The sequence below is a fragment of the Gopherus flavomarginatus genome, chromosome 3 (genome assembly GCF_025201925.1).
Source record: "Gopherus flavomarginatus isolate rGopFla2 chromosome 3, rGopFla2.mat.asm, whole genome shotgun sequence".
Lineage (NCBI taxonomy): Eukaryota > Metazoa > Chordata > Testudines > Testudinidae > Gopherus > Gopherus flavomarginatus.
This window is the reverse complement of record NC_066619.1, coordinates 53,952,434-53,969,309: the sequence shown is the minus strand read 5'-3', so window position 1 is coordinate 53,969,309 and position 16,876 is coordinate 53,952,434. Positions and strand designations below refer to the sequence as shown.

Below are 16,876 nucleotides of genomic sequence, written 5' to 3'. Positions count from 1 at the left end.
TAGTGTTTGAGGGGGCAGTGAGACTTCAACACAAGGTAGACTAAGTTCAAAATAGTAAATAGTATCAGACCTTGACCTACCACCAATGCTAGAAACACACACTGTATCAAAATTCTTCTCTTTAGCTTAAGCAACTGTCATTAACCTTGAAGAAAAGAGGGACTGTCATTTGTTTACCAGCCTCAGAAGATCATGGATGAATATTCTTCCCAGAAAACGAAGAATTTGCCTACAATCAGATTTCAGCCACCAGTGAGATTGTGCCAATGCAAACACCTAATGAAGACGCGGGCATTTCAAACCAGGATAGACTGCACGGTTGCTGCATTGCTATAAGTAGTGCCTATGCTACAAGCCTGGACTGGTGCAGCTAAGCAGACAGTGAAATCGCATTGTAGTTAAGTGCCAGCATTTGGTAAATTAGGTTTTTCTTTGTTTCTGTCACTATATATATACAATTATTCTTTCAGTAAGTGAGCAAGCTATAGGAAATGCAAACCAACCCAACCAAAAAGCAATGAAATATGTAGAGCCTGATTCATCACTGCATCACAAAGGGTTGAATCAGTCCCTTATTCTATTGCCAATGTTCATACCTCCCATTGACACTGCTGCGAGAGACACACAAGTGTATTAGCAGGAGAGCTTATGCCTTTACTACATATGGGAGTCTAGCTGCAGCAATGGCAGTACATTTCCAATCTGACCTGTGCCCGCTTGTGAACAATTGATCTGGGAGGACTTAGCCAGACTACATTGCATGCATACACTTTATTTTCTGGAAGGTAATCACAGTTTTCTGTAAGCTGATCTCAAAATGTGTTGGAAAGACTGAAACACTGCTTGCTATGTTTATGGCGTTTTAAAAGTTGCCTTGCTTGCCCAAAGGTTTATTATAATTTAAATGTGTTTTTTTTTCAGAGATGTGTGCCAGGAGTTACCCACATACTTCTGTTCCTCATAGCAGCAATTGTAGCTGTATAACTCTCCAAACACTGCATTAAAAATGCCCCCCTTTGGTGAAGTATATGGGCAGGTAGAGCTTTTTCAACAGCAGCAATAGGTTGCTGCTAATAGCTGCCATGTCTTCAAACAAATTCCACAAGAGGCTTAAAAAACCAAAGGCTGAAGCACAGATAGTAGAATGTAAAGTGACTTGCTCAGCTGTGAACTCTCTCAGTGTCTCTGGATTCAGATAATGAATGAAATTCAGAGTCCCATTAGACCAGAAGTCTCAAAGTGAAACTTCATCTCTAGTAAATATTCAAGAATCCCCCCAGCTGTGAGATATAAGCTAGAAACTGCCTGTTTCCAAAGAGAATCCTTGCAATAAACCTTTCTCCATCATTCTGCTTTCCCAAGGTACTACAACTCAGAGAAAAAAGTAAGTCAGCTGAGGAAACAGTAATCACAAACATTTGGACAGGGATCTCAATTTTGAAAAGCAATGCTGCTGATAATGAAGAAAACATTTGTTTTGCTTTGGGAACTTGGAAGGAAAAAGAAAAAGTCTTGCTGTATTACCCCAGTGAGGGATGTCTACTAACAAACGCATATGTGCCATTTTGGCAATCCGTGAGCACAGCTGCATTCAGTAAACAGGATAAGCTATGCGAGTGTCTGCAGAGATTCAGCAGTAGGGAAGCCAAACTTTGCTTTAAGTTTAAATAAAAAATGCAGCACCTTGAGAGCAGGTGGACCGCAGTCGGAATAGCAGAGAGGGAAAGAGATGAAACAAAAGGAAACTTTAGCCAGAGCACAAAAGTGCGGGAATAGCAAATAGCAAATCTGTTCTTTCTGCTAGACACTCCAGTACCATATTCCAGAGGATAATGGCCAAATTTTGGGCCTTCTTCACCGCATTATATAGTATCCTACTACCCAAATACTCCCACTGATATCAATGGAGCTATTTGTGGAGTAAGGTACTTCTCAACCTGAGTAAGGATAGACCAATATTGAGAAATCATCATGGGCTACATTATGATGCACTTACTTACACTGAATATTAACTTATCCTATGACTAGACCCACTAACTTCTGGAGAACTGTTCCTCATTGTGAGGAAGGTTATCATAGTTTAGCCCAATAAAACATAGCAGTTGCACAGCAGCACTTTATATGTTATAAACAAAAGACTCCAGGTCGTAAGCTCATTTGTCTAGACACACCAAATTATTTCCCACCAAACTTACACTGATATAACTCCCTAGACTTACTGCCAACTTATATGGTAAGTGAGTGGGTTCAGATCCACTGCGTCAGTCTGCAGTCAAACATTTCTTGGGAAGTTTGCATTGAAAAATGGCAAACAAAAACCTACCTGCTCTGGTAACCGGGTACTTTAAACAGATATAGTTGTATTTTGAAAAGTTGAGGAGTATGGGTAAAAAAACAAAATAAGTGACAGAAAGAGATATTTATAAAAGAGAGCAGGTGTATTTAACTGCACCAGTAGTTTAGTCTGAACTGGAAACAATATTGTCTTTCTGAATTATTCCTTTAGTTTATAGAGAGGATGGTATCTTGATTTTTTTTATGCCTGACAACTTTCTCTCGCAGTATTCAAGAAGAAGTTCTTGGCCCAGATTCTCTGATTAACTGTGTTTCAATTTGGTGAGACAGAGGAAGGTGGCCGTCAGAAGTCAGTTATAGTTCACTGGTTCCCAGGATGGATCTATTCCACCCTAAGCACCAACATAGGTGAGAGTACGCAGGAGCCTGCTCATCCTTCACCGGCTGGCAAAGATCCCTAAAGGACTATATATCTGCTGAGCACAGCCAGAGTGTATGAGCTCTGGCTATACTATCTCCTAACTCTGACATGCTCAAAACTGTGAGTGAGTGGGGCAGGAACACACTACATCAGCTGAGAGTTCCCTCACCCTGGGGGAATTATCAGCTGGCCATATCTGGCTGCTCTCTGGTCTCTGACTCCCTTTGTCTCCTATCTTCAGGCATGATTTTCAGAAGTATTGTGCACTCAGCTCCCATTAACTACAGTGAAACTGTGGATGCTCAGCACTTCTGGTTAAAGGTCCCTTAATCTTTATTTTGAAAACATGAATAGAATGTATTGCAAACAATAATAATAAAATAAAATGCAAATAATGAAACATAATGTTTGCATGCTCACTCACACCCTTTCTAAAGCATTGAGGTGACATGTCCTGTCATTCTGGCCATGTTTTCAATCTAGCAAAGTCAGGGTTGATGCAGTGAAATAAAGACTCCTTGCCAGACAACTGTGTCTGAATTGCCAATACAGTTTTATTTTGTCTGGTGAAATGGAAATTTGGCACTGAACGCTTTTCCCAGGTCCCAAACCACTGCAGGACTTTAAGTGGAGGAAATTTAAATTCCAAAGCTGAGTGAGCAGAGATCTGTTTCTCATTGACAAACTAGGAAATGTTCCCATTAACCACCTAAACTGTATTCTCAGGTTGGTCATAAAATGCAAATTAAAGCTACCATGATGCTGAAGGCCATTCAGTAATATGGATTTGCTGGGGGAAAAAAGAGAACATTTATTCCTTCTGTTATAAAAACATTGTCAAATTCTAGTCTTAGAGAACAGATTCAGAAGGTCTTTCAAACAGCGGGCTATGCCAGACCACTGAAAAGCTGAATTGTGATGAGAGCTGGAGCTAGTCATTCTTCAGACGTTTCAACTCTAACATGCCCCTTCCCTTTAGGCTCACTTGGAAAAACTGCATTTCACCCAATAGGCTCAGGATGAAAGGTAAGCCTGAAACTGACAATACTTATGCAACTCTGTGTAGAGGCCTATTTGACTAATCTGGGAGTGAAACCAGTCAGTGACAGAAAAAGAGGAAGAAAGATATTTTTGTTACCCTGGAAAAAAGCACACCTTTCAGCACCATTTCTTTTTCTCTTGAAAACTTCTCTAATAATTTTAACAATGGGCCAGATTTTGCCTCTCTTACATACACCGAGGAATATCTTACTGTGTGAATAGTCCCACTGAAATCAAGAGGACTTCTTGTGGAATAAGGTACTGGAACTTGGAAGAGTAGTGGAATGTGGCCTGTTTCTCTGAGCTTCTTACAGCTCTGTTATCTTCACCTTGTACCCTTTTTCTAAACTATCAAAGCGTAAGTCAGCTTGGAGAAGCTGGGAATGCAGGTGCCAAGGTGATCTTGCCTATCTACTTACGTGGCCTATGATACAGTTGGTAGTGGTGGCATCTTGGTTTCCAGCTGACCATGTTCTAAATCAGGGGTTCCCAAAAGTCTTTCATATTGTGAGCCACTTTGTAAAACAAAAGCCCTGTCACAGACCCGCTCTCCTCCCAATCACAATCCCACCCTTCACTGCAGCAACTTGAGTGCTTAGTTACAGGATAAAGTGATATTAAGGCAGAGTTGAAGATTAAAAATGTACTTACTTTAGTATGGTTACTGTGGCTATTTGGATATCCTCCTCCCCACCCCACATTTTGTACTTATGTTGTTTATTTCCTCTCCAGGAGGGTAGCACTTAACATTTATTACTGCTACAAAAATCTGCCTTCATTGCTTGTGGTCTCTGTCGTTCAATACTCTTCCGGTAAATTTACAGTTTGTTTGTTTCTGTCCCGCTGTGCATTTGCTACCCTTCTCATGCTGGTTTTGTTCTAAAATGTGATCATCGGTGAAGTGAATATATAGTAAAGAAACACTTGACATTGTTGAAATAGTCATGTACAACCTGCAGAGGTATGCTGGAGGGTTGGGGGGTTTTTTGTTTGTTTGTTTTTGTTCAACTGGATATTAGAGCCTCCAGAATTCCTAAAAGAAACCTGGAATAGGCTAGCAACAAGTGCCACTGCTTGAAAACAGACACATGGATCACCTTTAAAGCCCTTCACAACACTGTTCTGCCCTACTGATCTATTCTTGCGTCCAATCATGCTTCTCCTTACTGCCTCTTCTGTTCCACCTATTCATTAATTTCTCCCACAAACACCACAAGTTGCTTCTATCCTGCCTCTTGTACAAGAAATATTCTTCAAATTACTCCAAAGAGGACTAGACAGGGATGGATGGGATAGACAGCAGAACCGTGGCCAGCCATGCAGATGGTTGTATGCTGCACCCTTTAAAGCAATGTAGCAGCTTGTGAATTTCCCAGTGTATTGGAGAGTTCCAGGAGGCATTCTGCTCCTCTTAGTGACAGGCAGTTCTGTAGCACCACCAATGGAGCAATACAGCCCTTAGCAAACCACAAGCAAAGCAGATTTTGGGCACTACAGTAGGAGCAGCCAAACTGCATGAGATCAGCATTTTGCAGTTTCTTTAGTGAACTGGAGTAATTAGGATTGCATGCCCTGAGGAGGCTAAAACCAGACTCCAAAAGATGGTCATACGAAATTCGTAACAGCAGAACCATAAACAGAGACTGAAATTACCTCTCCTGGTTGGATATAACAATGATCATAAGCAAATAGGAAAGAGAATGAAGGATTAAGAAATGCAAGGGAGAATTTACAAAAACAAACACACCCATAAGAATAGCCTATTCCTGATGTCTTTGCCATATAAAACTCCCACTAATGCTAATGGGAGTTTTGCCTACTTGATGACTACAATTGAAAAAAAGAGAGAGAAGGTATTTTTTACCTTGTTCGCAAAGAGCACCTACATAACTTGGCAGACAGAGACAAGTAAATAGATTGAGACCATCAATACATGTGGCTCCATTCCGGCAAGGATTGGACTGGCATTCATCAATATCTATATAAAAAAGTAAAAGAGTATTTAAAATATATTCGTCTCCTTAAAGGGAAACAGTATTTATCCTTATTCAGAATTAGTAGTAAGAACAATTCCACTCATGAAGGATAAAGCATTGCAAAAGAGACTGCATACCTGCTTTTTTTATATGAGAATTATGACATCTATATACAAAATAACCTCAGAAAAGCTATAGATGCTGAATAACAATTTCACATTTACATGCTTTTGAATCCTGCTGTATGACTCCTGGGTTAATTTCTGTAATCTGTATCTTCATTTTCTAGCTGTCACTCCTTGTGTACCTCTGAAAGAAGATACATTGTACTGTATCTTTTCTTCAGCTGGTTAATTATCTCTTTGAAGAGTATAACCTTCTCTAGACTGTGACCATGGTACACAAGTCTGATCTAACAATATAAACAGTACTTCTAGTTTTTCACTGTAAAACTGCAAGCATTAGCATCTTATTGTATTGTTTATCCATTCCTTTCATGTCATGCTTTCTGCATGATAGGGGCAAAGCTTTTTAAAGGCATTCTCACTGTTTATTATTAGGTGTCTTGATTGATGATAATCTTCATAGAGAGACAGAGGAGACCTTTACTGGACTTATGATCCTGAAGCAAACAAAAGGTCCCTCTCTGCTAATCAAAATATTAGCACATGGTATTAAAATACCCAGACATCTCCAATTTGTTTCTGTACAGTAGTGTCTCCTGACCATCTAGTATGAAGAATTTGTGAGTTTGAGCATGCGAGTGAGCTCTGAGACAGATAGGTCTGTATCTGCAAATTGAACTTACAACTGTAATTTTTAAAGGAAATTTACTCTGGCACAGCTAAAGTTTAAACTTTCACCTAGATTTTGTGCATCAAAACTCTTGTTCAAAGTTGAATTGCTGATAGCCATTGAGTATCAAAATATAAAAAGGGTATTTTTATTTTACAACAGTCCTCAATGAATAGTTTCACAAGCACTTAAAACAGTCCCAGGTTAAACAACCTCACTGTCTAAAAGATCACACATACATATCATATACGTTGGAAGTGTGCGTTTAAATCCTGAAAAACTGTTACTTTCACCGGATTTTTGCTTGCTAGTTAAATGTAACAAGCTGTGTTATCCTGGGTTGTATTGGAATGTCTCATGCAGCCATATGTTGCAGTGGAGAGAGATTGGACATCAGACCCATTGTATAGTCTGGGGAAGTTCTCTTAATTGGCATCAGAGTTGTCTAAATATTGATTTCAACCTGGAACTGATTTCTCCCTTCCCACATCTGCTATTTGGCTGGTCAAATATCAACCATCATTAATATAGATAATGCCCTATTATTTGGGGGATTGAGGATTAAATAAAGTTTACCACCTTCTTGAACCATTAGAAAAAGTTTTTAAGAATTTACTGGTTTATTCAAAAGGGTTTAATCAATATGATAATTAAATTATGCTGATAATTTGGTATTAACCCACTTCATTTTTATTTGATTTATGTATATATTTTATATCTTTGTTTGTTTGTTTGTTTTGGTTAATAAATTGGACACAATTTGAACATTACCCTCTACAGAGGTAGGTAGGTAAGGTTTTCTATGTGTGTGTGTGCGCTGCACATGCCAGGCGGAGATGGCAGGGAAAGAGGAGTAGGTGTTTCTTTCTCAGCCTGGATGAAGTCCAACTACAGAATCTTTCAAAGCCTCAGCATCTGTCAGTGTAATGATAAATAATTCTGCTTCAAATCTAATATATGCAATGTTATTCTAGTCAATCTGCAGACAATCCAGTACAAGAAAAGCTTTCAGGTTGGCATCATCTTACCCAATTCGCACTGCTCGCCACTGAAACCTGGCATACATGTGCAGATGTAGTAAGAGCCACGTGGATAACAGGTGCCTCCATGAAGGCAGGGATTACTTTTGCAGGGATCTTGACCTGTGATATGAGTTAAAGAAAGAAAAATTGATACATTGTCTAAAATACTTGGTTAGTTGTTGATTCTTTTAAGGAAGAAAGGTATTTCCTTATTTCTGCTTTGATGCTTTACTGCAGTTAAAGATTAAACCATTTTAAAAAGTTCTGTACTACCTGGAGATGTCATTTTCAATCACCACAATTTTCAGCCTCACCAATAACACTATATTCATGACAGAGAACAATAACTCATTTTCAGAGATGTTTTATGTTTTTAAAAGGACATTTTGTACTGCTCCTAGCAAGTGAAATATTCTATTGAGGATTTAGTTGGCATGACATGGCAATTAATTATAGCCAAAAACAGTTAAACATATGTGCACAGTGAATGGAAAATGCATTCTTTTGAATGGGGTTAGTTCATATGGAATGGTTGGGTACCCAGAACATGCACCTCTTAAGCATACCGACTTGCTGCTGTCATTTTGGAATGTCATACTTAATCATTTACTGCCCAGACACTATTATTTCTTTGAAATAATCTTTTGCTAATTAATATTCTTTCCCCAGATCATGCCCAAATTGTCTTTGTTTAAAACATACTTTTAGAAAACAAACCGTAACTGTATACGAGACTAAAGCACAATATTTAGATAAAAAAATGTACCTGCCACGAAATCCCAAAATTTATTGGAGACATCATTTTAATATTGTTTTCTTACAGAGTGTAGATGTGTTCTACTGATCTTTTATTTGAACTCAGTTCAAACTTAAATATATATACATGGTATAAGCAAATAGGAACAATCACTGATACATATATTCACACAAAAGGTAGCCACTCTACATATCACCTGTGTTTTTTGCACTCTAAACATCCAATAAACCAAAGAATACGGTGCTTCTAACCTGCAAGAAGGAAGCCATGGCTATATTGGGAGTCTAAGAGAGCAGAAGTGGGATATGAAGCAAAAGATCCTATTTTAATCCAATTTGATTCAAAGACATGGGTAAATGTTTGAGATATTGTTTACATTTTCCAAATTAGTTTGCTTGTCCTTTATGGTATATAGGACACAATCCAAAGTCTTTCTATTGAGTTCAATTAGTTACCCAAACTGTCTGAAAAAATGATCAAAAACTAAGATATTTGACCACCTTTAATTAGTCCTCAACATGCCAGCCATATACAGGTAAATGATTAATAGTAGCTATTGTACATAGAAATCAATCTATCAGTATAGCTTGTGTTATGCCAAATGCTGTCCAAGCCAAGGATCTTTGATTGATATTTATATCAGACAGAAGCTGCATCAAACATTCAGATTGTTGAATAGCCGACCATTATTCAATCGCTGAGTTTTTTAAAAACCTCAAACTTCAGCCAGTCTTGAGACTAATCCTGTATATATTTTTAAAATTTGTATTCTGAATAAGCCTGTCTGCAATTACTTGATGTGTTCACTAGGTTTGTTCTCCAAATAAATTGGAATATTCCATGAAAGCCGCTAGAGTTGTAGAATAATTGTACATTGCAATTGTGATGCTAATGCAACAACATTCATCAGATAAATTAATATCTACATATCCACTAGGACCATGAAAATAAAGTAACCACAACTGGATACTGTGCTAGGATCAATGTTCCTTTTCTTCCATAATGGTCTCTCATCACCTCAGATCTGACCCAAAACCCATTGATGCAAATGGAAGGTCACTTATGAATTAGTGAGCTTTGGATCAGCCCCCTAGTTTTCTTTGAACGTGCACTCAGTAGGCTTCACCATGGTATTGATTTCAGCATTGTGTAATGCTTTCAAGTGTGTTATCTTCATTGCCTTCCAAATGTCGTTTGATTATCATATCTCATACACAGCACATGGTTGCGAACACCTAGCGTTTTAGTATAAAATAGTCTTCAAGAGAAAATAAAGAACAAATTAAATGTTTACCGGTAACAAGCCAAGTTTATATGGTATTTATCAAATTGAGATCTTACCTGGTATATGGACTGCTGTGCCTTCAACTGAATCTCCGCTGTTGCCGATCAGGAAATCTGATCCATTAGTAATGTCCAGAAGGAAAAATGATGAAGTTACAAGTTCAGTAGTGCTTAGGTCCTCTGTGCTTATTGTTGTCTGTTTATTATACTCAGGAATGTTTTCAGGGGCTGTAAGTTTTGTTGCAATGTCAGAAGAAATTGTTGTGGACTGCTTCTGTACTACCACAGTTGTTTGTGTTTCCAGGCTTATATCCAGAGATGGTGACAAAGAAGATAACATTGTAACAGTTGCCTGGCCAGGCTTAAATATTTCACCAGCTATACTTTCATGTGGCACTGAAGCTGGTGTGGTGTATAGCCGTGGCAAAGCTCCCTCAGTGCTGCTTTCATCTACTTGATTGGGATCTTTCACTGTCTCTGTAGAGGTTTCATCTTCTGTGCTAACTTCTGGAATATTTGTGTCTACTGTTTCTCCAGAATGTATAAAAGCTGTTGGTATGACATATTTTGATAGAGATCTGTCTTCAGAAATGGTTGCTAGTTCTTCAGTAATCAATTCTGTTATGGAACTTTCTTTCTCCTTTGTTCTGTCTGTTATCTGTCCACTAATATCAGGAGTACTTTCAACAGTGCTTTCCGATTCAGGTTCAGAAGAAGAGTCTAGTGGAGACTCAGTTTTAGTGAACAGCACTTTGGTGAGTGGTTTGTAAGTTGCTGCAACATCAGAACTAACTTCTTTGAAGGTTTGTCCTGATGTTTGATTAGACTTGTCTGAATCAGTTGATGACAAAGTATTTGGAATGATAACTTCAGGGTATTCTGATGCTTCATTAACCAAGTGGACAGTTACTGAAGATTTTGGCATTTGAGTTACAGGAAAAAGTTTGGCTGGATCTGTTTCTTCAAACTCTGTTGAAGTGGTTTTTGTTTCTGTGTAAACTGTATGATGTTTTACTTCACTTATATTAGATGACTCTGTTAAGTTTTGGGATACAATTCGTGGGGTAACAATACTTACAACAGACATGTTTGCTGTCAAAGCCTGTTCTGTCTCAGTAGTTAAGTCAGGTCTAAAGGAAGGAAATAAAGGCTTCCTTTCATCAGACTCTTCTTGTTCCATTCCTGAATACCCAGAGATAGAGACTATTTCACTTTGATCTGCTATTGTTTGGTTGTCTGACAAAGTACTTGATTCAGAGAGGCCTTCTGTTTTATTTTCTGGTGCTACATGTTTGGTTTCAAATGGAGGTTCTTTGGCCTCTTCGCTGACTCGGAGGGGCACACTAGGGCTGGCCATTGATGATATTGTTGGAAGCAAGATACCCAGTTCAGACAATATACCAAGGATGGGAGTTTCCATTGTGAACTGCATGACATCCCCTGAACCAAAATCCTTGTCATCTGATCTGCGTCTGTTCTCAGCTGTTACTAATTCACTGTTTATTGACTTACTGGAAATAGTCATGGAAAGATTATCACCAGATCCATATGATTTCTCTTCAGCTGTAGAAAGATTAGATGTTAAATCATACTCCATTTCTTCAACTTTCATGCCATCATTATTGCCATATGTTGAATGAGTCTCTGTATTTGGAGTTGTCTGCACACTTAGTATATCTTCATGCATTGGTTTAGAATGATCCACATCTATGATTGTTGTTTCATCTGATGTGATCTCATTAAAAGCAGAAACATTCCCTGTAACATTTCTGAGGTCATCAAGCTTTGGGAGGACTTTGTTTTCTATCCTTGTATCATTTATTAAACTCTCACCTGTAACTGTCTTTGGTTGAACACTAGTCCGTCTTGGTAAGATCTCTTTTTCTTCTGTGTGGGTGGAAAATAACACTGATACAGTTTGTGATCCATTTAATGCTGTCTCTGTGTTCAGTTCTTCAGAATAGTTTTCCTCATGAACATGAGAAGCAACTGTTATTTCCAGATTTCGCAAATGGGTAGTAGATGCATCTGGGTGAAATGACCCCACAATGTCCACCCAGCCAGATCCTTCTCCAGAACTTTCATATAGTGGTGTGGAAGGTATTTTTGGTGTTGAGGTTGCAAGTGCTTCCTCTGTTTCAAAATGAGGAGTTCCACTAAAGAATATAGAAGCAGCAGTTACATTTTCATTAGTCATCAATTGTGAAGTTTTCTCTTGAGTAACAACTCGATCTGTAGCAGCTGGTGATCTGTATGTTTCATTTTCTTCTAACCAATGAAAAGTTTCTTGTTTGTGAGAGTCTTCAGTGATTAAAACAGAATGGGATGTCTCTTTTGTGGTAGCTTCTTTATTATTGAAGTTCCTAGAACTTTCTTCAGCTAAAGCAGATGTACTAGCGGCCATTTTCTCTGTTGTTTTGGAAACTGCCTCTGTTATAGAACTGAATAGCCTGAGTTCTTCACTGGAATCCTTGTTTGATTCAGTCTGACCACTTTCAAATTCTGGGGCTTTGTCAATGGAAAGTCTTGGTCCCACACTTTCAGGATGAAATGTTTCAGGACTTAAAGTACTTGTGATTTCTTTTATAGTCACAAAATTCAGTGGCTCTACTGATGGAACACTAATAAGTTCATCTCCTGATCCTTGTCCTGAAAACAATGAATCACTACTGATCTCTTTATTAGTTGGCTCATCACCCTTCAGGATCGGAAGTGACCTGTGAATGTTTTCTGTTGGGAAAATATTTTCCCAGTCTTTTTCTTTCTTTGTAAGTTTAGCTAGAGAGCTTGTATCTTTGCTTTCAAATTTTATGGACTCAGTTATTAGAGTAGTATCATTAAATGAAAGTTGTTCTAGGGTAGATTCTGTACTTTTAATGAGAGGATATTTTGTTGTTATTCCAGAGGTTTCTACAACTTTTTGTGAAGTTTCTGCAGAATTATTCTGCTCAGAATGTATTTCTTCTTCCAAAGGAAGATTTATAGCAGAAGTTCTTGTTATGGATTCAGTAGGCATTTGCTCTTTTATCTGTATCTCAGTGATGACTTTTCTTGCAATTCCAGTTCTAAGTGTGCTGACTTCACCTTTTGCACTCATGACTAAATTTGCAGACTCAACAGTAAAGGAATAATCGACAGATGGTGTACTGATAATTCCTCTTTCATCTTCTGTTGCTTGTGTTTCTGGTCTTCTAACTGCTGAATGCGGTGAAGCTGTAGTTTTTGTAAAAGACTCAATGACAGAATCCACTTCTCCAGAACCCTGATCAATTAATGGGAAATTAGTACCAAGTACTTTTTCTCTAGAACCATCTGGCACTGGTACCATGGTACCGCTCTCATCTCTGGATTCTTCTCCAGAGCCAGCCTCAATAAGGATAATGTTCTCTGCCAAGATGGTTGGCGAGCTGTCTTTTCCACTTTCACTTTCTGTAGATTCAGTTACTGTTTTTATACTGCCGACAGCACGTGTCACAATGGTGTCAGGCGAAATGATTTTAACAACAGACTCCACAGAAGAGGTGACCCCAGAGTTTTCTAAGTATTTAGTTTGCTCTTCTGTTGCAATATGAGTTGTCATCTCTTTTCTAGATTGATGAAAAGATTCTTCTTGAGAAGGAAGAGTTGTAATCAAATAATATGCCTCTGTTTCATGTTTTTGTTCTCCTAGCTTACCTGTACTAAAAATGTCCTTAGATACCTTCCTTCCTATTCCAGCTTCCTTAGTTAAGTCATCTGACTCAGTACTTAACACTGACTTTGTTGCTTCAACGGTTGTTGTATATTCCACAGAGGAAGTATCTGTGCTGTAGATATCTCTTTCCTGCTTTTTCGTTTGCGTTTCAATGCCCCTAGTCAAAGACTCCAACGGAACTGAAATAATGGCAGTAGAATCAATGATAACATCTCTTTCTCCAGAACCTAGATCAATAAATGGGGGATCAGTACTTACCACTCTTCTTGTGACACCCCCTGAAACTATGTCTCCAATGCTTTTCCTAGTGTATGTTGGTTCTTCCCCAGATCCTTCATCTATATAAAGGCTTTTCTCTGTGGAGAAAGGAGCAGCAGTAAACTCTTTGCTTTCATGCCATGTGGAATCTGTCATTGGTATTGTTCTGCTGAGAGCCGTGGATTCCTGATCTATAATTCCAATTCTGTTACTAGGGCTTTCCTGTCCATCACTGAATACTAACTTTTCTATCTCAACAGTGGACGAATGTTCCTTAGTTGAAGAAGCAGTGCTCTGTGCTTCTTTTTCATCTTCTTTCATTTTCATTTCTGTTCCAGTAGCACTGCTAACTCCTTTTTCAGTAACCAACCCAGTAACAGATGTGGTGGTAGCAATTTCTTTAGAACTTTGGTCAAAAACAGAAGAAGCAGTGCTAGTTTCCTTATGCAAAGAAATGGTGATTCCTGAAACAGTGGCAGTAATTTCTGTCGTCAGCAGTTTGCCAGACCCTAAGAAAGTTTCTTCTACTGAAATCTTTTCAGTAACTACAGTCTGTCTCGCCATAGCTGAAGTTTTAGCAACATCCTCCTCTTCTACATCTCCAGAACCTTCTGGTATTATAAATGAAATAGGACTTTCCACAGACTTTACTATATGACTTCTTGTTGTTGTTTCTACAAGGGTTTCCAGTGGGGGACGTCTATCAGGCTTAATAGTTGATTTATAATCATCTCGTAGAATAGAGGTTTCCTTTTCTGGCATATGGTCTTTTATGCCTATGTCTACAGTAGCGATATCAGACACTGGACTGGGAGCAGAAGTTGCAGCAGAACTTTTTTCTGTGTGTTCTTTTATTGTCATCTTCCCCATTTCTGAAAAGACAGGACCAGGGAACTCAGGGTCAATGGTAGCATCTCCAGAAGATTCTATAGTAATCAAAGGCAAGGTTTTGGGGTCTTTAGTTGAGCTTTGCTGAAATTCAGTTCCACTATGTTTCAAGGTCTCTAAAGTGTCTGATGAAGATTGCCCATATACAGATGTTACCTCAGATTTATCTGTAGTGGCAACTTCCAATTCACTACTTAAAACAGGTTCCAACATTGCAATATCTGCTGTAGGTTGTTGCGTAACTTCAAATGCCCCTTTTATTTCTCCAGATACATCTGGTTGCATTGTATCAGAAGCCTCATTTTCAGATATTATGGTGTTAGTGTCATTGATTTGTGAAAATTTGACATTTTTGGAATGTGTAACACTTTCAATTTGGTCACTTCTTGCTTCTTCAGCTTTTGTGTCTTTAGGTGCACTGGTCACCTGTTGCTTTCCATTGATGAACTGCAGTGCTGGAGGATTTGTAACATCAGTAGTATTTTCACAGTCTTCATCTTCTTCAGACTCCAAAGATGAAAATAAAGTTTCCAAAATATAGTACTCAGAAGAGTCTTGATCAGGGACTGAGGTACAAGGTTCAGCCTGTGGTGAGTCTGAATCTATGTGGGGTTCATCTGTTGTGTGTGTAGATAGGGTCAATAATCCAGGCAATGGATCTGCAAAAAGAAAGAGCTTTTCACAATCCTTAAGAGACAAGTGTGGTAATGCATTATATTAGCCATAGGCGGGACAAACAATTTATTATAGCAAAAATAAATGCATTTCAAATTAAATAAATTAAATGTTATTTTATTAACACAATAAGTTAAATATAATCTGTTTTAAAAACTGCACACTTGCTTTACCAGTTCAAATGTTTTTGTATACAGAGCTCACCAATTTTTAAATATCATTGATTGTCATAAAACACGTGTGTTTAGTCACAGAAATAGCTTTGTGCTGACTTCTCCTTCAGTAGATTTACACTATTCTAAATAGATGTAAATGGGACAGAAAAAAATCAGTTTCAGATAGAAGCTATCATCACTGCCCAAATGCAACAATTACTTCTGTGGATTTGTGGCATAAAGTGATCTTCCTTAGCAAGGGAGGTGAAACCTCCCATATTCTTAAAAGAAAAAAAAAAAAGTACACTGCATGTCTTCCCAACCATGCTAGCTCAAATGAAAGTAATTGCTTCAAGACTATATGAGACACTCTGCTCTGTACTCTTGGCCATTAGGTTAGTAAATAATATGTCAGTACTCAGGTGCATTATGGCTATTGTGAAAATATATTAAATAATAAATCATATATAAAAATATATTGTATGCAAAAATGCCATAGTACATATACATTTATTTAATTCAATGAGACTTGATAAATGCTAGTTAATTTTTTCTACAGTTTTACCTTGAATAGTATCACTGTTTACATATACTGCAAAAAAAATAATGTTTTTCTTTAGGGTAATTGGACAAATATTGAGATGGAGATTTCCAAACGCTTGTAAGAAAATTAGATATAGAAATCTCATTGAATTCCAGTGGGCTCTATGCTCCTAAATTCTTTTGGTGTTTCTGAAAATCTCCCCCAACATGCACACTTTATCTTAGATCTTCTGGTCTATAGGATGCATGCCACCTTCAGATAAGCAAGAGCTATAAGCTCTCTTTGTCCTAGCCTTTGCCTTATAGAACTCTTTGCTCCACTGACTTGTAGCCAGAAAGTTTTGTGCTGCTGTACACATCTTTTAATTCACAAATTTCTCCTACATGTAATTCTAGGTAAATAAGATAGACTAGATCTAAGATGGTGTAAATTGAGGTAGCCAATGGAGCTGCACCTGTTTACACCAGCAGAGAATCTCGGCTGACATACCTGGGTTCTACCCTTTAGCATTATCAGTTAAATGCTACTCACCCTATGGTCCTGAAAAGCTAAATTAAAGGAAATATTCTATTCCTGCTATATACGCAGTGAATGACTTAGTACAGTAACTCCTAATTTAACATGGTAGTTCTGTTCCTGAAAAATGCAACTTTAAATTAAACAATGTTAAGCAAATTCAGTTTCTCCATAAGAATTAATGTAAATGGGGTGGGGGAGTTAGGTTCCAGGGAAATTTTTTTTGCCAGACAAAAGACATTATGTGCAATTTGACTCTCAGCTGTGACTATCCTCTGGCCCCAGAGCTCTGGTGAGGGTGTGGGCCAACAACCCCACTCCTAGGCCTGCAGAGTCGTCCACATGCTGTACATCTGTGAATTTTATTCATAAAGACAAACCCATTGTGTATGAATGAATCTATTTTTATAAATAGATCCTACAGGATTAAAAATACGTTAAATAAAAGAAATCAAAATAAAGTTCCTACCTGACTAGAAACAAAACACAAGAAGCTCTAGGGCATGATGATGGAATCATATTCCACCACAACACAGAACCGATAAGACAAAAGTG

At 38.1% G+C, this 16,876-nt stretch overlaps 1 protein-coding gene across 3 annotated transcripts in view; it reads right to left on the bottom strand.

The window, feature by feature from the left end:
* Positions 1 to 16,876, bottom strand: part of VCAN (versican) — a 137,655-nt gene that overhangs the window by 27,211 nt on the left and 93,568 nt on the right. For 2 of the 3 annotated variants that reach the window (XM_050944808.1, XM_050944809.1), the window contains 3 exons: positions 9,649 to 15,090; positions 7,557 to 7,670; positions 5,622 to 5,735 (listed from right to left, as the gene is read on the bottom strand). In XM_050944808.1, coding sequence (XP_050800765.1) covers positions 5,622 to 5,735; positions 7,557 to 7,670; positions 9,649 to 15,090 — 5,670 coding nt within the window. The remainder of the gene's footprint in view (positions 1 to 5,621; positions 5,736 to 7,556; positions 7,671 to 9,648; positions 15,091 to 16,876) is intronic. The other variant, XM_050944810.1, reaches the window with a different exon arrangement.